The sequence below is a fragment of the Schistosoma mansoni genome, chromosome 1 (assembly GCF_000237925.1).
Source record: "Schistosoma mansoni strain Puerto Rico chromosome 1, complete genome".
Classification (NCBI taxonomy): Eukaryota; Metazoa; Platyhelminthes; class Trematoda; order Strigeidida; family Schistosomatidae; genus Schistosoma; species Schistosoma mansoni.
This window is the reverse complement of record NC_031495.1, coordinates 1425007-1452284: the sequence shown is the minus strand read 5'-3', so window position 1 is coordinate 1452284 and position 27278 is coordinate 1425007. Positions and strand designations below refer to the sequence as shown.

The following is a 27278-nucleotide window of genomic DNA, read 5'->3' as shown; positions in this document are numbered from 1 at the left end:
ATGTTTGTACGCAATAGTTAGAATCTTTTTTATATTTATAAAACCAGAATTATCTATGCCGTATAATCCTTGTCAGCCGAATCCATGCCAAAACAGTGCTGAGTGTGTAAATATTCAAGATTGGAGTAGAACAACATCATTAGAGAAATTCAACACTTTGTCAGACTATTACTGTGTATGTCTCAAAGGATGGACTGGACAAAACTGTACGGAAGATATTGATGATTGTGTTATTCATCCTTGTTTAAATGGTGGTATTTGTGAAAACAAACCAAATATGAGGTTTTTTTGTCATTGTCCAACAGGATATGTTGGTAAGCATACATTTTTATGAAAGTGTTTGAAAAACTTGTTATATCTATATTTTTCATCAGTACTCTGGTTTCATTGAAAAAGCTAGTTAAGCTTGTTAACCTTTGAAGTAGATATTAACTAATAACTCAGTGAACATCAAAGAAGCTGATAAACATTAGTGTTGTAAATATATAAGAACTGTCGTTTAAATTAGAGCGAATAGTTTCACAGTATTTGAGCGCCGAGTTGATGTAAGACATTAAATAGGAATAATATATTTGTAAAATCTCAGCGAATGAATTTGTAAAGTGATTCATGATTGTGGAATATCAGACTAGATGGAACTTATGCTACTCAAGTGATAATTGTCGTGAAAATATGCGAAGTGAATCAAATCTTCAAGTCTGATAATTGAAGAAAGCTTGATGTAATTAGTCCCTTTGATAAATTTCAATAGTGTGATAAGAAGACAAAGATTATCAGAACTATGTGATATATTAGCGCAATGCATTTCGAACTATCTGATTTCAAAATTAGGGCGTGTAAATATGTACCAAAATAGTCGCAGAAAACAGCAGAATCAAATGACCCAATAAGAGTAGAGGATAAATATCCATCATCCTCTATTGCCAAACGCACAATCGAAACAGGCCATAAGATTGATCTTAATTCGGATTTTGTGGTGTTGTACAAAAATGTAAAAAGGCGTATACTAAGGTTTGTTGAAGTCTTAGTCATACGAAAATTCAAACCCCCTTTGTGTATTCAAAAACAGTTTGTTCTCACCTTAAACCTACCCTGGTAATATTAGGTTATTGTCCAGAGTGATTAGGTGTCAAATTGTTTTCACATTATTATTATTATTATCCTTGTCTCCTCTTACCTTCCATTTCCAGTCTACTTGACCTTTTATATATAGATGTTCTTAACAAGTATATGTGTGATCAGATTGTTCGAAATGTATTGCACTAATATATCACATATTTCTGTTAATCTTCGTCGTCTGATTACACTATTGAAGAAAGCTTGTTATTTAGTTGGCTTCAGTTGGGATATGCCTAAAAAAGTGTCTATTAAAACACTTTAGCACAAAAGATAACAAACAAGTAAAATGTTAAGTTCCAAAAAAGTTCACATTCTACTTTATCACTCATTACTATTAACTTTCTAGTTCTCAATTCCTTAAATGGTATTTTAATGTGTAATAATCACAGAATATTCAGTGAAGAATGGATAAAGGCAGTAGAATTTTTCATCCATTTTAAGACTAACTACAATAATTTCATTCAAAACTCATCATGTTCAGAAATGCCGCAACTGATATGTATATAATTTCAATGATTGACCTTATCCAAAGAAATACAAACTAGTATGATTCTGTTTGTTAACTTGCTAAGCCAAAAACAAATACTCCATGCGGAATATGAAACTTAGGGATGGAGTTCATTGATTAAGTGAAATCAAACAATTACTGTGAAATTCATAGATCTTATTACTTTTTCATAACAAAAGATACAAATAGTATTTTGCAATTCATTTACGAATGTGTTATATTTATTAGGTCAGACTTGTGAATATAGAGATCCATGTCAACTTAACCCTTGTCTGAATGGTGGAACTTGTCATTCTGATCCATTTGGTCAGTTCACTTGTATTTGTCCTCAATGGTACAATGGAGTACGCTGTGAACAGGTAAGAAAACAATAATGGTAATATTTTTAATGGCAGGTAATATGTGTTCACGAAGCTATTCAATACTAGTACTGATGTCCATGGCATCTGAACTTTTTATCATTTTCAATTAAGTAACTAACAATCTCTTGAATAGTCAATATGCCATAGTTGATTTCCTAGTACTTATCAAACTCAATAGATCTACGTTTTTCTTGAGGACGCATAATGCTTTAACATAAAGTTATAACGTACCCATTGTGCTATGTTCCTTGAAACCCTCTGGACAGGAAGATACCTTTGAAACAGAAAACCACTCTGAAATTTTAGGAAATGTCACAACTAAGGTATTTATTTTCTGTTTAAATGAAACTACGACTTTTTGTTTTTGTCTTAATGCTGTAATGTAACTGTAATACACTATAGGTCTAAGTTTAACTAACTGCTATATCATATAGTATAGTGAACAAGAACACGAGTGGGGACAATCAAATGTACTTGACACGAAAATTACAGAGTATCTCACTAAAATCTGACAACCATGCAGTAAACAGTTAATTTACAAACTATCAATCAATTGTCTCAATCTTGACTGTTCCTTCTGCAAATGTCAGTCCATCGTCTCTGATTTCATCGCTCATGCATTTTCATACCAATTGCGTTCCGTTCCTGTTCTTTCCTTATCAATCTTCTAGTGAAATACATTCTATACCTGACCATCGTTATATATTACTTATGTGGATATAAGTAACCCACACCACAATAGTACAGGTCTTATTACTCAAAAGAAACATCAAATCGAAATAGTTTTATACTTCAGCTGCGTCAACAGAATTTTCTTAAAAATAATATTTCCTATATGACTATTTATATTACTGATTAGCATCTTATAAACAAGCATAATTTCCTATAAAAAACGATAAACCACCAAGTTTAAAAAATATGTCGTTAGTACTGTCATCTAACTATCTATTTTGAAAACTAATTTTAATATAAAGACAAGCACTCCCAAACGAAAATAGCATTACAAAGTGTAGGAGTATAAATAAACTGAAGAAACAAAGTTTTAGTAGGGTTTTCTTGAAAGAGTAATTATGTAGTGAACACAAGCACTAGTGGGGACAATCGAACTCATTTCAACACATAGTTACAGAATATCTTTGTAAAATCTGAGAAGCAAACTGTAAATACTTAATTTGAAAAATATGAATCAAACTTGACTGTTTCTTTGCAAATGTTAATCAGTCGTCTCAGACTTTACTGTTCGGTCATCTCCATACCAATTACTTTCTGTTTCTGTTCTTCTCTTTTGGATCTTCTCGATCTTCTTTTGTCAGATATTCTACTCCTGACTCAAGTTACATACTACTTATGTCGACATAAGTAGCACACACCACAGTTATACAGATAAAAACATGTAAATGATTTAACAACTGGATAAAAAGGGAAATTTACAGTTTAAATGAAGAAATTATATGACACATATAACGCTTACTTTTAGAAAATTTCAGGGTTAAAAGAATAAATGTAAATCTATTCAAACTTTAACTATTATTAAATTAATGTACTACTGTGTAATATACTGGCATTTCATGACAATAAACAAAGCATTCTCACAGAAAGGAAAGCGTTTCTTATTTATTGAACTTTTATAAGTGTTAAGTAAATGCTCTGAATGTTATCATGGACTATCCCTTATTATTGCAGTTGTTCTTAACTTTAAAACTGTGGTTGAAAGAATTATAGGACGAAATGGCCGTCTAGTGCTTGCAGGTTTTTCATGGTGGTCTAGCTTTAATTGACTCGTGAATTCAACTATAAAATTATAGATATATATACTTAATGTTTGGAACAAGATGAATAAATAAACATTTGAAATCGTCATACAGTAGGATTTAAAGTTATTTCAAGTATTGATATAGACAAATGTAGATATTTGAAATCTTGTTGGATAAGTCATACGTATGTATTCCAATATCTTATTGATTATTTATTATGAACAAACAAATTGATCATAGCCCTTATGTAGTGTGGGTTACCTACATCCACATAAGTAGTATATAGTGATAGTCAGGTATAGAATGTATTTCATTAGAGGATTGGTAGGGAAAGAACAAGGACGGAACGCAATTTGTATGAAAATGCCGGAACAATGAAATCAGAGGAGATGGACTGATATTTGCAGAAGGAACAGTCAAGATTGAGACAATTGATTGACAGTTTGGAAATTAACTGTTCACTGTATGGTAAGCAAAGATGGATAGTGACTAGCAGTGGAATCCAGGACGCGCGTTTCGTCCTATTTGGGACTCGTCAGCTGGATGTACCTGCATCTCGGAGTTTATTTTCACTCTGGGACTCAGATTTTAGTGAGATACTCTGTAATTTTGTGCCTAAATATATTCGATTGTCCCCACTAGTGTTCTTGTTCACTACACTTATATTTCTGATTATTGTGAAAAATATTCTTCGGTGTTAAGTACATCAACTTATGTTAAGTGAATAAAATCTAGATTCAAAATTCTTGTAGATAAATTTGTCACTGTTTATTATTGAATTTCAAATGAACTCAAAAATATATGACCGATGTTTTAAAAAAGAATAAAAATTTTTTAACTGAGTAAAAAATAAGATCAATTATATTTTATATCTGATGTAATGTTATGAGAAGACTGAGTTTATCGTAGCTATGAGATATATTAGAGTGAAATATTTCATATAGTTTGATCGTATATAAGTTCTCAATGATGGTCAACTATAAGAGGTAATGATCAAACTAGACAAATTAGAACATACGAGAAAAGAATGATAATCGGAAAGAATTCTATGAATACTACCAGTCTGGAAATTAAAATTAAAATCAATATAATCAGGGTTGAATTTTTGGAGGCATGGACCTCTTTTGAACTCACAATGATAAGGGAGGCGTTGGATTTTCTTATGGGTAAAGCTTCAACAGACCAACATATTCACCCTAGACAACTATTATATAAAAATTGCAAGATACGAGTTAGAATAATTATATGGCCCATTTCAACTATGTATTTGGTAATCAAAAGTGGTGATTATCGGATCATTTGAATTTATTTGTCCTTGCAACTGTATTGGTACAAGTTAAGCTATCCTCACTCTCAAGTCAGGATTATCCCTCTTTAAGTATCTGTGTTCACAGACAACTGTAAATTGGTAAGCACAGTAGAATGCAACACATTCATTTACACGCTGTATAGTTTTTAAATGAAGCATAGGCTATGTTTCTTAATAATAATTACCTTGGTTCTATGATAAGTCTTAATAATAAACCAATAAAACCTCCTTTACCACAATAGACTATTTGACTCACCTTTAAGTGAAGTAATAATAAAGATGACCTTGCAATTGCTAAAATGACATTAGTTCTCAACATACTACTGCCTTTTCATCAGATAATGAATTTTAATTGACACTCATTCTGAGTGAATAGTTCATTTAATATCTTCACCTTGGATTCTATAGTATGATTTGTAAGGATAAAACATATCCCACTGATGATCCTCCTATTCAAGTCTCGTTTTCACCATACTGGGAAATAACTCTCAAAACTAAGGTACTGCCCTATCCTTGCAGGCTTTATACAGACAGAAGATATTTTCAGTTTGGACCCGTATTCTGCTAATAAAAGTACATGTTATCGACTATGCCTCCAAGTAACTTTGCAACATATACTATTGACAGGTTAGCTGGCAACGGTCCAAAATATATAATTGTGGCACCACTATCAATCTGTAATTACCTAAAAGTGTTGAAATGAACTGACGTTACTTTACTTACCATATAAAAATCCATTTAGAAGTGTCAATGTAGTAACATTTTATATTTGCGTTATCCCGAGATTTATAAATAAAGGAACCATACGTTTTGTGAATAAAATGATGTATTTGTGGACAAAGCTTACTGTATAAAGGTTCTACTGAAAACAAATGACCAACTGTAATTTATGTTGTTTTTTATTTGATATTCCGATACAGGAAATTAACCCATGCTATCCTACATCTCCGTGTTTGGGGGAGAAATCAGTTTGTCATTTATTGACTTCAAAGAATAGAACAGTTTCAGGACCATCATTTTCTATTCACAAATCAGAGTATATTGTAGATTTTCTGTGTGAATGTGACCCTAATTATTTTGGTCGTTATTGTGATAAAAAGCGAAATTCATGCAAGTTCCATAATTGTAAAAATGGTGCAACTTGCTTGCAAAATAAGGAACATTTTGTTTGTCTATGCCCTTTAGGTAAGAATATTTCTGTGTCCTTACTTTTACAATGCGCCGTACCTTATATCTTTCCCTTTTTATAATCTAGATGATAATAGTAATCTTGAAAAATGTATTCGTCAGATATTCGAAGTAAATAAGTGGTTTTAGTGTTAGGAATCTAAAATCATTGGTCGATAAAGTGAATCAATATCATATGTATTTTTGATTGACCTCACATTGTTTACTTATACTGTGCAAATACAGTTGTAAATTATCCAAGACACTGTAATGAACCAACAGTAAAATTCTTCACTGAGTCTAAAATGAATGAAGTTGTAACTGATTCCGAAACTGAATATAGTGTATTATTATCCAAATGTACTGAGTTTATGCCAGCAGGATAAATTTATTATTTGAAGAACAGCTGAAGACCAGAAATCACTATACAAGCACTTACTCATGCTTCATAACTTCTCGGCAGGACGAATTCTTGATCGCGTATGTGGTCAAATCGAAAATCGCGTTTCTTTGTTAATATAATATTTTACAGTTCGTAAGCTGAAATTTATTCAGCTTAGCAAAGAAAATTTGGTGAATTTATGATGTAAAGTGACCATCGTTCACTATTGTCGGTTAGAACATGTTGAATGCAATGAAGTTCTGTTTAGATCAGCATGTCCTAAGAATCCTAATTATTTGAAAAAACAAGAGCTGGTGAAAATGTATAGTCTTACAAAATTTTTGTTTGTCCTATAATGAATACGATTTTATTAAAGTTATCTTTGAATCAACTAATTTTGCACAAAAACGTACTTAATGGTTCCGCTAATGATCGTTTGATTGACTTATCATTGTTTAGCAATTTATCATTTTCAACACTAAACGTTCAAGGTTTTATAGAGTCGAATTGGATTTTAACTAGTCCAATCTGTTTTGGGAAGCGATGTGTAATTATTCAGGTGATTAAAAACTCATAGGCATTATGTTCATCCAGAGTTACGTGAAGTGGTGTGTCTTCAGTGAAAGAGAGGTTAATGATCTTCCAAATGTCTTAACTACGTTATTCCTCTCGAGGCAATAAGTTTGATGAATTATTGTGAACAGAACAATTAAGATATAGAGCTTTCTACCTTTAATGGATTTGAGTTCGACTGTCAACGAGAAACGTAAGTTAGAATCTGAGAGGTACATCTTCCTGCTTAATATCAATAACCGTTATATGTGACTGAATTGCTAGTTCAAATAGTTATATGACATAATATAAATTACTCTGTAAACGGAAACTACGAGATGTTAAATACTACTTTGTAAACTTAAGACAGGTTTTCTTCCCCACCTTTATTTGTAAGATTTAAGTTCAGCAAGTGTTAATTTATTCTGTTTCAGTAGACAAAAGTAGAAGGGAACAATGTGTATATGTTGAATACTAGAAAGTATGAAAAAGAGGTAAAACTAGATATATCTGGGTTTGGTAGTTTGAAACTAATCGACATTTCCTTGAACATTGATGTCTTAAATGAGTCAAGCGAATAGGTCCCATTGAAATAGCATAAAACGTAGGTATAGAATAGAAATGTTTATCGATACCGTAGAAAGTTATATGTAAAACTTTTATATGTTTATATATGATTCGTAATCATTCAAAAATATGTCTTTTTACCTCATTCAATATTCATGGTATGTTCAAGAAATATTTTTATATAAAATGATTTAGGATTTACAGGACCAATCTGTAGTACACCTACGAACACAACTGAATATCTTTATCCTAATGTAAATACTTTAATTCGAAATCAATCAATGAAGACAAATGTATTCAGAAAGAATTCAACAGAAAATATAAAATTATTATATGATCATTGTTATCAACTTGGATGTAATAAAGCAAAAACTGGTGATAATATTTGTCAAGCTAAATGTATCTATGCCAAATGTTTAAATGTAGAAGATGAATTAGAAAAAGATTGTCAGTATTGGGTTAAATGTTTACAAACAACTGAACATATTGTAAACTATTATAACAAGACAACATGTGTTGAACAATTTAAAAATGGTAAATGTCAACCTGAATGTAATAGAAATGAATGTTATATGGATGGTTTTGATTGTTTACAAAATATGTAAGTGGACTGTTTGATAATTTAACATTTGCAAAATTACTAAGAAAAAACAAAATAAACCATTTCATCGTATGAATAAGATTTATTTGTTAATGATTTATTCTATGTACGCGAGATTGAAGGTCTTGGGTTCGAATCCCGCGAGCGGGATTGTGGATGCGCACTACTGAGGAGTCCCATAATAGGACGAAACAAGCGTCCAGTGCTTTCAAATTTTCAATGGTGGCTTAAGATCTCAATCAAAAACTTAATAATCTCCACAACCCCATACTGAAAACTATAAGAAGTTGAATAACACTTAATATTTAATCCTTAAATTTCCATTGATTTCACTGATTCGTTGAAATAACGTAGTAACACGTGCTTAAATTGTTGCTTTATATAGTTGAAAGCATTTAAAAGATTTAATTCTTGTGATGTCTATCAGGTGATCAAAACTGCAGAAATTGTGATGGGATATGGAATAATTGACGGTTCGAAACATTGTTCCAAAGTTTTCTATAATAATCTTGAACAATGAACTCGATGGTGAATCATTGATTTCTACACAGAAATATTGCATAAAATTCTTTTGTTGTTGTATCATGGCTTATGAAATACAATATAGACAACTCAATTTATTACAAAAAGGATACCTATTTAATACTTTCGAGTATTTTGTCATAGGATATTGATATTCTGATACTATGAATGGGTATACAACTTTCAAATAATCGAAGCGACATGTCAAACCCCTTGAATTTATGTCAATGGACAAATAGTCTGGAAGAATAACAGTGCATATGGGTTTTATTATTTGAAAGTTTTTATTTCTTAGCAACCAACAATTATTATGTCTATCCATTGAAATAATAAAGCTATGATAGATCTGTGATATCCCAATGAGTTGTGGTTAGAATTTTTGACGTTTCGCAACATGACATTGATCCATTCAGACCCATTTTGATTTTGAACTTTGTTTCTGAATACTATTTAATTTAGTCCTCATCTAATTTCAGCTATTTATTTATTTACTCCGAAGAGACTACATAAATAAAGTAATGAAACGTCAAAAATTCCAAGTTCTACCCATTGAAATATCACAAATGTATCATTATTTCATTATTAACATTTTAACCAATGTTCGATTTATTTGATATTGTCCAATCAACCCCTGGTAATGATACTTATAACCACTAAACTAGTTCGAACCACAGCTTTAAATGCGATCCCAGTGATAAATTTATATCAGTTCGTATAATTTATTAACATTCTATCAAAATCTAATCAAACTAGTTTTTGATTGAGCTAAAATTTGCGCAATAGTAAATTTGTTGTTAGTAAATTATTTCAGTGAACAGTCATAGTATATTCCAGAGACAAATGGTCTGGGTGTGATGCGAGCTACTGATGTTGAAAGATATAAGTAGTATGTATCAATAATTGAAAGTGAAATGTCAGGAGGTAGAAAGTTAAGAAGATCAAACCAAAGAAAACGAGAATAAACAATGATTGGTGTAGAAACAAAAGATCAATGAAGTCTGAAACGATTGACTGATATTTACATAAGGAACGGTCAAGTTTAAGACAATTGATTGACATTTTGCAAATGAAGTATTTACTGTACGATTCTCAGATATTTTGTAATTTTGTGCTGAAATTTATTATTTATCATTATTTATTTAAACACATAAATATTAGTACAAAAGAGCACCAGATACATATGCACCACACAAATCTCATTTGATTTGTGTGAGGGCTGTACTACTGCCCAGGTGCACAAACCTAAGCAGGTGGTTTTCTTAGGTGGCTACACCCGGAGCCTTTGACTTAAAGATCTGTCTCACAAGGCGATAGAGCGTCGTGAGATGCATTCCCATGGTAGCCGGTGACCAACGATTGATTCATACGCCATTTGTTCCCCCAGGATACTGGAGCCCATGTGCACCATTGGTTTGGAATTAGGGTTTTCCAACTCCCCTAGGTGGATCGTCCATATCCACCAACCCGGTTAAAGCGCCGGATATTCGCTTTTCGTACTCTCAATTTCGTAAACAACACCCCCGCCACGAGAAGGCGATGAGTAGGACTTCCCTGACAGAGGCTATATATTCGCTGGCCATGTGAGAGCATTTCGAGAGGGAGAGCGGATTCTCTCCACTCTCGGCCGTACCATGGCATTCGGGAGCTTGTGCTTAAATACATTCGATTGTTCTCATTTGTGCTCTCCTTCACTGCATAGGTAATATTCTGTAAAGAAATGTATTATACTTCTTATAACAATACCAATGAATATGTTTATCTCTGTATGATATATATACGTAAATTGTCAGTAATTGAAAATAAATAAGCAAACAAAGCAAACAAACAAAATCAGTTAAGTAATACTTTGACTCATGCTTTCAACTATGAAAATACTGAAATCACCATACAAACCTCTTCTGATAATAATAATAATCATATGCTCACTAGTGAATGACTTCAAGAGATGATTCCTGGAGTTCTAGTGAGAAGCAGTGACCGGTGGAGTTCAAACCACGTCTGTTGTGAGATAGGAACTCACTGAAGACAATTGGTGACATGGTTGCTCAACTTCATGTATTGGTTGAAGTTAGAAATTAACACCATCGGATGCCGGCTTAGTGGTCTATCGGTTGAGTGCTCTGGCACGAGACTGGTAGATCTTGGGTTCGAATCCCGCGAGTGCGGGTTCGTAGATGCGTACTGCCGAGGAGTCCCACAACAGGACGAAACAACCGTCCAGTGCTTCCAGGTTTTCCATGGTGGTCTAGCTTCAATTGACTCATGCTTTCAACTATGAAAATAATACTTTGTTTATAATTGTAAATGTTAACTACCTTCTAATTAAAAGTCTATCTATTGTTCCATTCAAAATAAATTAAGTGTAAATGACTAATTTCATTCTCATTTATTATCTCTAATGTATATGAACAAATAAAAAATTACAATAAATAATACTTTCATATAGATTATTATAAAAAAATTTTTTGTTTTTTTTTAATTTGAAAAATGTCCAAAGTTTACTTAAGAATAAAAAAAACTAAAAAAATATTTCTCCAAGTTTATCTGTTTGTCAGTTATTCAACTCGATTATGGTTTTTTTTCCATAATTTTAAAAATTATTATGAAACAATCATAGTTTTTACTTTAATTTAAATTAATATAAACTTCAGTCAGTTTTAATAGTTGCTATGCAAAATATACATTTTTTTAAAAAAAGAAATTATTTTTTACTTAACAACCACTATATATCCTACTTATGTGAAAATAATTGTTTAGTTTAAAATTAAATGAAACGGTAATATTTTTCAAGGGGGTATGATGTATGTAATTTGGTAAATTTAAATTTAATTGTATTTCATTAATATTCATTTAGTTATTGAACATTGAAAGAATTCTATTTGCTTGAAATAAGAACTATGGTGAACGTGAACACAAGTAGGGATAATCGAATATATTTAAATATAATATTGCAGAACATTTGAGGAAAATTTGAGAATCATATAGTAAATAATTCATTTGCAAAATGTCAATCAATCGTTTCAGATTTCATTGTTTCTACAGCAATTATTCTTTGTTCTTGTTCTCTTTTCTTTGATCTTTTTAATCTTATGCCTGCAAATACTTCACTTCCGATCGATGATACATACTACTTATATCTGTCAACATCAGTAGCATACAACGAAGAACTATAGCTCACTGAGATCTTTTACCATAGTTTTAGAGTATTTTATTGATGGATAATGCAAGGCATTGTATACTCTGGTTTAGTAAATTATTTTGTAAATCACAAATAAACTTCATGAACCATATAGATATTATTTACAGCTGAGTTATCTTTAAATAACATAATTTCAGTATAAACATGGTTCTAGTTAAAAATTCTAAGGACAATATCAATGTTCTTTTTTTATTTTCTGCACAAATTAATTTAATTTATTTCTAAATTGGATGACTATTGGAAAATATTAAAATAGAATAAATTATTTTGATGATGTAATCACCGTTTGACAGGTTGACGTGTTTGTGTCAGACCTTATCATCTATTTGACTTCAAAAGAAACTTAGTTGATTTCAAGCAGGAAAATCATCTTACCTGAGTCTACTCCTGTTAATCTACTCTAAGGAACAAGGTTTCAGTATGGGGGATTTGTGGAGATTGTTGAGTCACGTTGTACACAATACGAACTGACCTTAGGTGACCGCTGTATACTAGGAAGCATTAAACAGCTGTTTCATATTAGTATGGGACTCTTCAGTAAGGCAGATTCATGGCCGCTTTGTCTATCGAACCTAGAAGTTTTAGGTCTAATATTAAGATTTCTTACAAATCACTAAGACATTATTCAATATTCCACATCTTTAACTTCAGTTAATTTGCGGTTTTGAATAACCATCTACCAATAACATTGGCGTTTTATTCTAACAATATTTTTGTAGTATTTAATTTCTTTACTCAGTTCAAACGATTAGTTTGAAGAAGGGTAATACTGACATTTCTAACTTAGCGTAAGATTTCAAAAGTCTATCTAGAAGTAAAACTTGAAATCGTGAGGTAATCTTATCGACTACTGTAAATCATCACTATTTAAACCTGTAATTATTTCTCAGTTATTAACTTTCTTAAAAGGTAGTTTGATAAACTTAAGATATTTTCAAATCACAAACAATCTGAGCATCTGTAATCTTAAGTTGAATAATTGAGTCTAAATATATCAACTAATGTAGCTATGATATCTAAGAAAAGTGTTATAAATGCTAATTATCCTTTGGAGTGATGTAAGGCAGAAGTTCTGACCAGTTGCAGTCCTAAACATCAATGGGAAGATCCAAACAAACAATACTTTCAATAAATAGTTGGACAAATAAATTCACTATTCCTAATCAACTTGATCTAATGGGATCTTCTATTAATAATGCTAATAATGCTAAACGCTAATGTGGTTACAAAACAAGATGACAAACTAAATTTTAAAATTTCATTGATATTTCCGTTCTATTATATTTACTTTAGATCACAGTGTGTATCATTTGAATTCTGCTTACAGTCATATGGAGATGGTGTTTGTCAGTCACAATGTAATACTATCCAATGTGGATATGATGGAGGAGATTGTGAATATGAACAAAGAAACAATTCTTTGTCAATCAAATACATTTTACTTCATCTGAAAACAAATCAATCAGAATTCAAGTTGAATCGTAATCATTATCTGGGAAATCTGGGTATAATTCTTCAATCGATTGTTAGAATTGCAAAGGATGACATCACTCAAGAATTGTTATTAGAAGATATTCCTAATAAAAATCAAATTAAAGTAAGTATTCGATGAATAACTATCTAAGAAGTAGATTGAAATATCTTAGACTTTCTACTGCTATCATTAGTGATAAGAAGTCAGAAATCAAACATAATAGAAAATCTGAATTGTGGTAGATAACTATTGAGCAATCTTGAGGTTAATTATAAGTTAGGTCAAATTTGGCTTTAAAAATCATTCAAGTTTCATAGTTCAATCGATAGAATGCCGAATCTATATTACAGTAGTTATTTATACAAATTCTACTTTAGGTCAAGTTTTTTTAAGTATCATTTATTGAATCCCTTTATAAGCTGAGTTAAAAAAAACCCAGCTATCTAAAGTAATAAGTGAATAATTAACAAGGTTAAAACGTGACTCAAGAAAAATAGTGGATAAATTGGCCTGTCCAGAAGCTGGAACAAGGTATATGGGCTTAACATAGCAACCAACACTACAGTACTATTGATAATTACTTATTTGATTATACCTGTTACCGCAATGAAGCATAGGCCTCCAACCAGCGTTCTCCAACCCGATCTGTCCTGGGCCTTCCTTTCTAGTTCTATCCAATTTTAGTTCATTTTTCTCATACCTGTCTCTATTTCTCGGCGTAATGTGTTCTTTGGTCTTCCTCTTTTCCTTTGGCCTTCAGAATTCCATGTGAGGGCTTGCCTTGTGACGCAATTGGGTGATTGATAACTACTTACAAGAACGTTCATTTCATTAAGAAATCTACACTGTGAATACCTAAATAAATAATGACTATGATCAGTACTACGTTGAAGCATTTAATATCTAAAATTTATTTATAATAAGATTTAGTTATTCATGTTTTAATAGAGTATGCTTTTTAAATCATATGTTCTCTGACATTAGATCTTGGTTTTCAAAACCTTTATATCCGACAGTTTTGATTTTATCTTTGAGTTTCTAAACGTTTTATAAATATTATTCAATGTCACTGTAAGCAATAGATGATAATAATGCTTGGATTTGATGAGTTCCTTCTAATAGTCTAGTTTATTTGAAACACAAAACAATAAAGTTGTAATCTGTATTTAAATATAGACATATACACTCCAGTTATCTTGTCAGTAACATCACTTGTTTAGTGCGATAAAGGAGTGAAGTTTAACAATTTATTGTTCATCGAATGTCACTTACTAGAATGCATAATTAATGTTAAAAGTCAAACAATTTTTTTCTAAAGTTTTACTGTTCTATCTTTAGGTTCTTCTGGAAGTCACTAGTCAATCAAATAATAGCTGTAAAACAACCGAAGGAAATATGTGCACCAGTGATAGTGTTCAATTACTTAAACCAAATGAACTAAAAATTTACATTCTTGCCGCATTAAGTACAATTCAGTACAAATCACTTTTTAGTATAATAAACTTAAATTTTGTTGATTCACCAAGTCAGTCACATTTTAAAGCACCATGGGAAGTAGAATCTTCAAATGATACAAGAATTTCGAAAGAAGCTATTGGACTATACGTTTGTATATGCATATTGGCTGGAAGTAAGTTAGAATTGGTTTATAATACATGCTTATGTTTGTCAAGAATAACTTTAAAATTCTCATAAGTTTTTTAAAGAAGATGGGCTAGATATATTTCCCCTTTCTTTAAACTTTACAGAATCTTAACATAACCACTACATGATTCAAAATCTCTAATATCAATTATTGATGTATTTCAAAGTTTTGACCTAGAACAAACTATTTTCTTCAAGTCTCCCCTAGTTTTATTCCTCTATCATTTCTTGTTCAGCTAGTTCATAATAAGAACTATTTCCTAATTGATTACATCATTTAAACTACATAAGTACATAGAATACTTGCTGAAGTTCTACTCTGTAAATTCTATTCCTATCTTGTTGTTTATTTAGCATTAACTATCAGCGGTGCTATTTTCAAAATAATGGTAGTTTTGTAAGCAAAGATGGATAGTGGCTGACAGTGGAATCCAGGACACGCGTTTCGTTCAATTCGGGACTCCTCAGCTGTGTGTACTTGCATCTCAGAGTTGATGCTCACACTGGAACTCGAACCTAGTAACTTTCCCTTCAAATGCCATCGCGTTATCCACTCAGCTACTGAGTCCTGATAGCCACTTGCTTGTGCAATGGGGTGAAGTTTGAATTCACTTAGTATTGCTTGTTTGAATCTTCCCATTAATGTTTAGGACTGCAACTGGTCAGTCTCTTATTGGCATATGTGCATACAAAACGCGCGTTCTGGATTTCACTGCTAACCACTATCCATCTTTGCTTACCATGCTTGTGAATTAAGGCAATATAGAGGCAATACGCACAGTAACACATATGCCGATAAGAGACTGACCAGTTGCAGTCCTAAACATCAATGGGAAGATTCAAACAAACAATACTAAATGGTAGTTTTGTTTGCTGTATGTTACTTGCTTGTAGAGAGACTTCTGACTGATTTTCTGCATCGAATTTTTCAAATGATTAAGTCATTATATTTATTAATAGGAATCTTTAAAATAAATAATTTTTATGTCTATGAGATCTGAATATCTGAGTGGCTTATTGCTACCAATAAGAAGCTTTCTGTTTGTTAGTATAAATAAACAATATAGATTTAAAACATCATAGAAAGCAGCTTTACCTTGAGCATATGAACTTGATCAACTATATTGGTCGAAGAGACATTATCACACAGCCGTATATGCAAACCTACATACGATATTTTATACTACATAAATAATTAGTTTGCTTGTTTTAAGTATCTCGAGTGTTCACTGAAGCAACTGTGGCTGATTATCAATTTCAAAGATTGCTGCAACATTTCTGGAACTCTGATCGTATATTTAGTTGAGTTGATCTTACATTTGAACATACCAAATAAATCTAAACAAGTATAGATGGTCAATGGTTCCTCCAATTTTTCAAAACAGGAATAATGTATCATGTTGAATATTTGCTTCACTTGATGATGACATCTCACGCTTTATTTACATAGCTTCTTTGGAAATCATAACCAAATAACATAATATATCGTATTATTTAGTAGTCAATTTATTAGATTCAGAATGTTTGTTTAACTAAACTTATGTTGCAATCGACAATTGAAGTTTTTTTATTGAGATCATAAACCGATTAATGTTAGGCGACTATTGTAGACCTGAAGGCACTGGATGACCATTTCATCCTTGTATTGAACTCTTCAGCAGTACATATACACAATCCCACACTTGGGATTACAACCCTGAGGCTCCGGTCTCGCTCGTGAACGTTCAACCTCTAGACCTCTGAGCTGGCATCCAACGGTGTTAATGTGTAGCTTTAACCAATCCACGATGCTATGCGACCATTTCCCATTGTCTTCGGGGAGTAACTGCCTCAAGCCCAACACAGTTGAACTCCAATGGTCACAGCTTCCCACTAGGAATATGACAATTACCTCTGGAAGCTAGTCACAAGTGAGCTCACGATATTTATCAGTATAGAGTTGTGGAGATTGTTGAGTTTTTATTGAGATTATGAACACATCAATATCAGATCACCGTAGAGATGGTGGTTGAAGTTAAACATTGAAACCGTTATACTCCGGCTCATTAGTCTACAGGTTAAGCGTTCGCACGCGAGGTCAAATGTCCTGGGTTCGAGTCCGGCGAGCTGGGTCATTGATACACTTCTGAGTAGTCACATACTTGGATAGAATGGCCGTCCAATCAATTCAGGCTTTCAATGATGGTCTTTCATTGATCGGTTCATGAACTCAATAAAAACTCAACAATCTCAATAACCCAAAACTGATATTGAAGTTTTTACTAAACTTAGATTAGATAATAAATATATCAAAGCTGAAAAAGGAGAGACTATAATTTATGAACGAACCAGTCAGGTATAAGATAACAGGTCTCGGATTTTCGGGCGAAATTCACTCATCCACCTGGCTAAATAGAGTTTTGGAATTATAACTGATGTCAGTTCGTGATGAAAACCCTAAATCTAATTCCTAACCTTAACCATCAACTGTAGATCATAATTCTAGTTCCTCACATGGGTTTACAATCCTCATTTGCCATGGTTATTAGGTGGATATTCTTAAGGTCAGTCTATAGTCGCTCAAACGTCGTTCATAAATTATAGTCTTACCTTGAAAAGATCTAAGCGTAGATAGTGTCTCCAATATAACAGTCGCTAACTGTGCAAAATAAAGGTAAACAAAAGTGCCGCTTGACATTCATTGATTCTATAAATCGCTACATCTCATAAGTATATTTACCGCATACGTGTTTTTTTAGTTATTTGAGTTAACTGGAATGTTAATTCAACTAGAGCTTAGTCCACAGTATCTTCATCTTCCCTCTAATTTCTTTCAAGATTTGCATTAATATGAAATTAGAAATCAGTTCTAAATATGCTTCGCATGTAAATCAACAAGTTGTGAATTTCTTTTTTATTCGATTTATTCAAATGAACCATAAGCGGAAATTGGTGATCATTGATTAGTTTTTTTTTCATTTTACAAATAAACCTGGATACCTAAGTCCAGCTTAATTTATAACTGAAATAGACGTTTTCAACAATTATGCTGTTGTTAATTGAGATTACTTATATACACTCAGTAAACAGAGCTCGCCTTTGATGTTAGGTGACTGGATGTGACCTGTATATAATCCTGAACCTAGGTTTTATGCATGTTGGTAGTTATTACCAGGACATACCCGGAACTCTTAATGGAAGTGAGATTCCTTGTTGGATTCGAAACTGAGTCATCTAGCATTGTAGTCCAGAACTTTACCATTCCTCTATTCAACATTTAGCTTAACTCTCGTGAGGCTGAGATATCTACATGGATTGGTCAGATATAGGTAACCAACATTACATTTGTCCTACAGGGGGGATTAATTACTTCGAAGTAAAGTTATCCCTTGTTGAAATCTAGGTTTATATGTTTGGGCCTGAGTACCTTTAACCATCAGATATCCAATCATAGTGCACACGATGTTAAGTCACTTCAACTAGTCACTACATTTTAATCTGATCAACGGAATTCGATCATATCTAAGGACTAGATAAACATGGCATTGGTTACTAATCAGTGATCAATCAATATATAAGTCATTTTCATTTTAGTTTACATCTTTGATTAATTTATAAATGAGCGTTCGAAGTAAATTATGCAAATAATTCGTTGTATTGAATAACATAACTTAATTTTATAAGGAAATAAGTAAAAACAGACTTTAAACAAAATATAATCAGTTGTCTTAATTGACCTCATATATACGTGAAATAATGTTCGACACCACTTTTGATCTAATACATATTTACACTATAACAAGTTTGAATGATCAGTAACAGATCAGTAGAATCACAATTCAGACGCATTAGATTATTCGTATGTTTTACATAATGTCTCTTATGGTGTGTATCCAAAAATATAAACAAACATAAACAATGAATGAATTAATCAGATACATGACATGATTACCTTTTCAGACAATACCTTTTACTTATATGAATAAGAAATAGTTGTGAAGAACTAATATGCTTAAGTTACTACTTATAAATATGTGTTATAGTTTTTGATGAATAATAAGCGGAATGTAAAAGCATTATCAATACTTTGATAATTTGAGCTATTCATGAAAGGGTGAAAGTATGTATTGTCTAGTTCGAATGAATAAAGATATAGATTTGTAAACAAAGTGAATAGAAACTTTACTGAATTTATTTAAAAGAAATAAAATAAAATAATAAATAAAATTAAACCCCTGTATCCAATGGATAAAACTCACTGAAGACAATGGTGAACAGTTGCTCAATTTCTTGGATTGGTTGAAGTTAGACATTAACACCGCTGGATGCCGGCTCAGTAGTCTAGTGGCTAAGAGGGTTTTGTGGAGATTTTAGTAATTTTATATTGTTGAAATCATGAGTTAATAGGTCCTGGGTTCGAATCTCGTGAGGCGGGATCGTGGATGTGCACTGCTGAAGAGTCCATAATAGAACGAAACGGCCGTCAAGTGTTTCCAGGTTTTTCATGATGGTCTAGCTTCAGTCGACTCATGATTTCAACTATAAAAGTAATATGATCAAAATACCTCAGGAATTGTCGGTAAATAATAGTTGTATTTGAAAAAAGTGTTGATAATGTTTAGATTTCAAAAAACTTTCTTGTGATTACTAGTACAGTTTCGATTGTCGTAGCAGCTACAACGTCTGATTACAAACATTAGATAAATCTTGAGAATGTAAGTACATAACAATAAGAAGACTTTACTGTAGCACACTCATGAACACTCATGTAAAAGTAATTAACTCTATAGTTATTCTTAAAGAAGTAGAATTCTATACTTTGTTTTGATTTTATTTATATTCAGGTGAATTGTACTTGTATATTTTCATAGACAAGAAATGTGATCCATTTATATATAATTCCGAACTGCATTGTTTGGTTATTTTCAACAGAATATACATTGATAGTCGCCTATTTTGAAGTTATGGGTATTTAAAATGTTATACATATATGGATGAACTACTGAATTAATATGTCCAAGAATTCACTATGTAACTATCTAAATCTTTCTATGTTGTAGTCAACAAGTGATAAAACATGATATAAGTTGGTTTGAATATCTTTAACTTTAAACAAGTGTATAGTCAACATTATCTATCACTTGTGATCATGTAGCACCAAATCTGAATGTGATTTATAAGTTTGGGATCCTACTATATGTAACATAGTTATTTTGATAATAAGAATAGTTACTATGATTAATTATGACAAAATACAATTACTGTCGAGTACATTTTGTTCCTCTTTTACTATCTAACTAAATAATCTGTGGTTCAGGTGTACTATTGAACACTATCTTCTTAATACACAAACGGTTAAACAGAATAGATATACCAACTGCTGACAGTTTCAATATCTATCTTCACAAATATTGATACTTAGCTATTGAAAACTATTCATTATAAGCAAAACTGTAAAATAAAAGTAATATGAGTACATTTTCAATTATTATAACTGAATTGTGGAGAATGAGAACATTAATCTATTCTAAATTCACTTAGTATTGTTTGTTTGTTGAATCTTCACATTGATGTTTAGGACTGCAACTGGTCAGTCTCTTATTGGCATATGTGTATACTGTGCATATTGCCTTGATATAGCCTTAATTCACAAGCATTATAACCTATTCTGTTTATTTTCTATTTTTCAGTAATTATTATATTAATTTTATTCTTGGTATTTCAATATGATAATAACTGGCGAAAACCATTGAAACGTGTAAAAACGAAAGGTATCTGGTGTCCACCTGTATTATCGATTTATTCCAAGCCTAGTCAAGTTGATTTATTAGGACAACAATCTTCAGTTTATTTCACAGGACTTAAATCAGCAGTAGGAGTTACAGAACCACCTCTAACAACAATGACAATAAATGAATCAAAATATTTTGATAATAAACTTAAACAAACTCCATCAGCTTCGTCATTTTTTCAAGAATACTTGAATTCTTCAACGGCTAATGAGAAGGATACATTCCTCTTGTCAAATGTCTCAAAGTACAATCATGAAGAAATGATTGCTGGACTACTCTCAGATAAAGTGAGCGTTGTTCCTGAAGTCTATACTTAATTGTAGGTATCTATAAGAATTTATCAAATATCGTATATTAAAATGACATCTAGAAGATAAGGTTTGTCTTTTTTGTCAACCCAGTACTTAAAGCAGTCTGTATCACAAATACTAATAATCTAATAATAATAATATTCCACTAAAATAATTTATTAAGATGATAAACCGACTTAAATAAGACAACCATTGAAGTAGTCATCAATTTATGATCGTAATTATATTGAATAATCACCTAAAAATCTCATTCTGTCAAAAGAAATTATCTTTAATCTTCAAACCGAAAGCGGTAAGCACTACTTGGACATATCAAATAGATTCTCGTCGCTTAAATTTGTATGAACCTACTTTTTTTGACAAAAGTAATGACACTATATTTGAATAATGAAATCTTTCATCATTACCAAATGAATAAGAATGGGGCTTAGAATGATTACGATCACAAAGTATCACCTACTATCTTAGTTTTGTGTAAACATTACCATCTATTTACATAACATTAGTTGATAAGTGGTCATTGTTAGCATTAGCTTTGTCCAATGTATAATATCTTTTTAAAAAATCTTTGTGAGGATATTTATAACGAAATATGATTAATCATTTATACGTATTATATCTAATAATAAAATTATCTAAGATAATTCTAAATAATTGTGGTACATATAAGAGTAGTTTTCATGATTACAATTTTATATCAGAAGGGGTTTCCTGTGGAGATTTTTAGTAATTTTATGGTTGAAATCATCAGTCAATTGAAGCTAGACCCCCATGGAAACCTGAAAGCACTGGACAGCCGTTTTGTCCTATTGTGGGACTCCACAGCAGTGTGCGTCCACTATCCCGCCTCACGAGATTCGAACCCAGGACCTACAAGTCTCACGAGACGGGACCATGGATGCGCACTGCTGAGGAGTTCCAAAATAGAACGAAACGGTCGTCCAGTGCTTCCAGGTTTCCCATGGTGGTCTAGCTTCAATTGACCAATGATTTCAACTATGAAAATACTGAAATCTCCACAAATCCCCTTCTGCTTATGGAGATTAGTTAAATTTTAATTTCGTTTTCCATGGTGGTTTTGCTTCAATGGACTGATGAATCCAACCATAAAATTTCGTTTACCTTACAGAATATCTGTAGCTGAAAATTACAGTTGAAAGCAATCTGATTTATACAGTGTTCCTAGTTTCATATGATTCTTTAGCTAAAACTAATATTTAGATGATTCAAGATTCACAATATTAATGAATTCTTTAATGTTTATTCTTTGTACAGATTCCTAGAACAGATATTTCATTGAATGATGATTTTTCACCAAGTTGTAAAAAGAAACGTCTTACTCAAGTAAGTTGAGTTGTCCAAATTCTACTTAATTGTTATCATAATGATAAAGACTATTCAAAGTAGATCTATACAAACTAAACTTATCCGAAATTACAGCACAATTCTGAATGTTTATATGACAGATAAGGGATTTCGAACAAAATGTAAATGAGTTATACAAAATCAGTTACTGCAAAACGTATTCAAATAAGTGTTAACGTTATATTATTCATTGAGGTGTGTGATTCAGTGACGAAGTACCTATTGTAGTCTTCATCAATGTTGAGGATATTTGTTTAACTCTTTTTCTCTTCAAGACTGTTAAAAATCGTAGCGTCGTTAAGGGAAAGTATTAAATAATCTATTAAACTCAGCGAATAGTTTGCTTTAAATACTAAACATAGTTGCTTCTTTTAACTTGACAGCTAAGTTTAACATTGAGCATTCTCATATGGTTATCCTTCACATATCTAACAATCGTCATATGTTCAATTTCACAAACCATGGCTATAGTACCTACGAGAAAAATACTTGTTTCAATGTAGAAGGAACATCAAAACTAGTTATCCTCTTATATTTGATTATCAGAATAATAGGTCCTTCAGTTGAAATGTTTACATAAATGAAACAATGAAATTGTAGTGAGTGAAGACTTGGTGAAAAAACAATTTATTGTTTTCTGCAGCAAATAACAGTACCTTTATGAAATATTAAAACAACATATTGAATACATCATTTGCATATCTTCCTTCAGTTGTTCTTTACGTGCTTCATTATTCTTCCGATCCTGTTGTTATTCCGACTGCTCTTCATTTTCCTTCCCCTTCTTTTTATTTCATTCTTCTGCTGGTAAGCATTCTAATTCCAATTTCTGCTACACCCTACTTATGTCTGTCCTCACAAGTAGTGGACACCACAATATAACTGTGATATGTTTGCCAAAGAAAGTTGAAAGGCTTTGCCCTTCTAAATGTAAGAATAAAATACAAATGGTTTTTGTTAAAGGCACAGTAATGGTAAGGTCGTAATTAGTTATGATTGTAAGGGTAATAATGTTTAGGCTACTATATGTCTTTTTTTTTCTTTACACTGCCTTAGAGTACAGTAGTTGTAATTTTATATTTTATTTAAGTATTTAAAGTCAATGTCTGATTATCCGAACACATTTATCTGTTGATTAAAACCTAAAAAATGTAGTACGTTCATCATCAATCTTATGTACTTTATTACGACTAAATAATGTTAACTCTAAAACTTGACAGTAACGGTTAAAGTAATATTTTCTTTAGTTACACTCAAATAAATTAATTTAAAATGAGTAAAAAAAATTGCTGTTTTCCCAAACATAGAGGTGGGATGTTAAATAGATTTGAACTATCCCTGCTGTGGTTTATGGACATACATTTATCATGAAGACAATATCCAAGTAGGAATCTACCTGAAAAATTTAAAAAAATGATATATTTCCTTGTTTACAGCCAGAAGTTGAGTTTCGAAAGGGCGTTGTTTTTCTTTTCATTTTAAGAACACCTATAAGAGAATTTACCATTTATTCTGGGAACAACTTATTGAAAGCGTGGATTTTGGTGATACCGTACTTCAGTTAGTTCGTCTGTTATCTTAAATAAGTTTTCGAACAAATATTCACGATTAAAAAAGTGATTATAAGAAAACGTTTGCATACCTGTAAAAGTGCCTGGTATTCAAAGTCAATTTTTAGTTAAAGAAGGTGGACTACGGGAGACAATATTGTCGGTAAACTCATGATTATAGTCATAATTCAGTAAGATTCGAAATATCTTCCAAATTACATGAATAAATTAGTTGGTGATATCAAACAAAAAATAATACCATACATTGAACCAAATAATTCATTTAAATCATGGGCAGTTATAATACTTATGTATTACAATATGAATATATATAGGACTTCTGTATTCTAGTTGTAATAAAAGTGATATACTCTAGAAAGACGACAGCCTTACTACTAAATCACCTAGAATAGAGAATGTAACCACACAAAAATACATATCTAAGTACATTTAGCGAAATATAGTCCATTCGCTAGATATTTATATCATTACAGTTATCATATGGTATTAATCCGTAAGCTTCAATAAATATTTTGTATTGGATCTTATTAATGGAAAGTAAATGAAGTATTATTTCTACATTTTTTTATTTTTCCATTGTTTACAAATTCTAAACCAGGATAAACTGACGTCAGATATGATACCTAATAATGCAAATTTGTTTACTGTTCCAAAATATTTGGGAAATTTATTCAGTGAAGAAACGGGAAGCTTTCAGCATTTCGGAGAAGAGGAAAAGCACAAACAGGACGAGTGTAAATTTGATTTGAAAAACAGATATGACTCACTTTTGCCTCAGGAAAGTTCGAAAATCACTAATAATGAAAGTTTAAATTTAGATAGTACTTATGGTAAGAAAGCGAATATAAAGATCATGGGATCTGATAACAAAGAAGTGTTTAAAATAATTTCGTCATTAGATGGCCTACACCCATGTAATGTCACTCAGAAAAGTCGCATTGAACAAGTTATAGATGACAATAAATGTCAAAATAAAGGTGTAGAAATGTTGTCAAACAAAGCTGGTACCGAAGATTATTTGGATGATAATCTATCAAAGAACATTGTTGGTGATCAAAGTCTTCTACATTTAGCAGCTCATATGAATGTAGGACATGACATAATTAATAAAATCTGTCATAATGAACCTAATCAAAGACCTCTTGGTACTTTATATGTTGATTCGTTTGGTAGAACAGCTTTGACTAGCGCGGCTGCTGCTAATTCTTTAGAATCAGTCAAGTCGTTATACCAGCTTGAAAAAGAAGCACTACTCAATAAAAAACCAGTCAAATCTGTCAAATCACATCAAATTACTACACCGAAACCAACATGTCGTTCAAGAAGACGTTATCAAGTTTGTGAATCTCGACAATGTTCACCTATCATTGTTGCTATCCAAGCAGGGAATGATGAAGTGGTAAAGTGTTTATTAGACGAGGGTTGTCCTTATAACACTGTTGACCAGTATGGTCGTAACGTTGTACATTGGGCGGCAGTAACTAATTCTGTCAAAATATTAGCTTATTTGGCACAGTGTAAAGGTTTTGCGAGATTAATGAATATGAAAGACGACTGGGATAGAACACCTATTATGTTAGCTATACGTGAAGGTTGTCAGGAAGCTGTTGAGTTCTTACTAGACAAACAAGCTAAAGTTGAAATCATTGACTGTATGGAAAATGATTGTTTATCATTATGTACAGAGAAAGGCTATAAAAAAATACATGAAATACTTATAAATTATATCAGATCAAGAAACTCGGATACAAAGTCAATAACACGTGATAAGAAAGTGAATATTTTTAAAGAGAATGCAGATGTAAGTAAACAAGAATTAGGACTGTCATCGATGTTACAATCAGCACCATCAATGGCACCAGTCACTACAGCGATGACAACTACACCAGTACGACATTCAGCAGAGAACATTTGTCGCATGAATGAATTTGACTGGGTAAGTTTAAGTGATGATCAAGTTTCGGAAGACTATAGTGATTGTGATCCATTCATAGAAGACATGACTGAAGATTTTAATTGATGTGAAAGTGGTCACTACTGATGTATAATATTTACCTTAATCTACACATTTCTAATCCTATGTTGCTTACGTCTTACGTATATTAACAGAAATAAAGAAGAAAATAAATGTTGGATATAATTATTTGTAGAGTTATTTTCTTTGCTCAGCTATGTATGTATAAAACTGTATTTAGGGGTTAAATGACGAGAAAGTATTTTATTATTATGAACTGCTTGTATACTTATTTCTTACCAATCAACTATCTAAGTTGAAATAACTTCCTTTGTATAATACATTCATTTTTTACAAATAAATTATATTTAGTGCCTTATATTACTCCTGACACAGGGAATTCTTATCATTATTTAGTAAGCAAGGGCAATGACGAAACTATCAAAAAGGATACAGTAATGCTTTGAAATATACGATACAAACTAGACGCAGATATCAATAGGCTTATACTTAGAAGTAAGATATCTGTAACCTTGTAAGATTAGATCAAGATATTCATCATATTCGATAGAATAGATGGTTTTACTGTCCAGACTGAAAATGATTGAAATATTTTTGATCCTCAATAGCGTAATTCCTTTCAGCTCAGCAAGAACAAAAACCCGTTGAACTTTCCTAAACGTACAGCTGATGATGTCGGTTTCATTCGTAGAAATTGATCAATGAAGTAGAGGTCTATTGCTAAGTAATTCCACTGATAGACTAGTTTCACAACAATTAGTTAATAAAAAAATTTTGACACATATTGTAATCAGCATAGTTGTAAACATTCTTATCATATATAGTTGACCTAATGTAATGTACACATACATATTGGTACAAAGCGGCACCAGATTTATATGGACCGTACAAGTCTCATTTGATTTGTGTGAGGACTGTGATACAGCCCAGGTGCCCAAACTGAAGCAGGTGGTTTTATTAGGGGGCCACACCCGGAGCGTTCAACCTAAAGGTTTGATCCACAAGGCAATGAAGCATCGTAAGGAGATGCAGTCTCATGGTAGCCGGTGACCAACGATTAATTCATACGCCATTTGTTCTCTCAGGATACTGGAGTCCATGTGCACTATTGGTTTGGAATCAGGG

At 31.8% G+C, this 27278-nt stretch overlaps 1 protein-coding gene across 1 annotated transcript; it reads left to right on the top strand.

Annotated features, from left to right (window-relative positions):
* Window positions 1-26198, top strand: Smp_105360 (notch; the record flags this gene model as incomplete). The annotated part of the gene is made up of 10 exons (XM_018792940.1): window positions 1-16; window positions 48-314; window positions 1856-1986; window positions 5973-6237; window positions 7916-8321; window positions 13336-13639; window positions 14855-15146; window positions 20998-21218; window positions 22518-22586; window positions 24777-26198. 10 exons carry the CDS (start codon window positions 1-3, stop codon window positions 26196-26198), a joined length of 3393 nt encoding a protein of 1130 aa, XP_018647502.1.
* Window positions 26199-27278: the final 1080 nt, after the last annotated feature.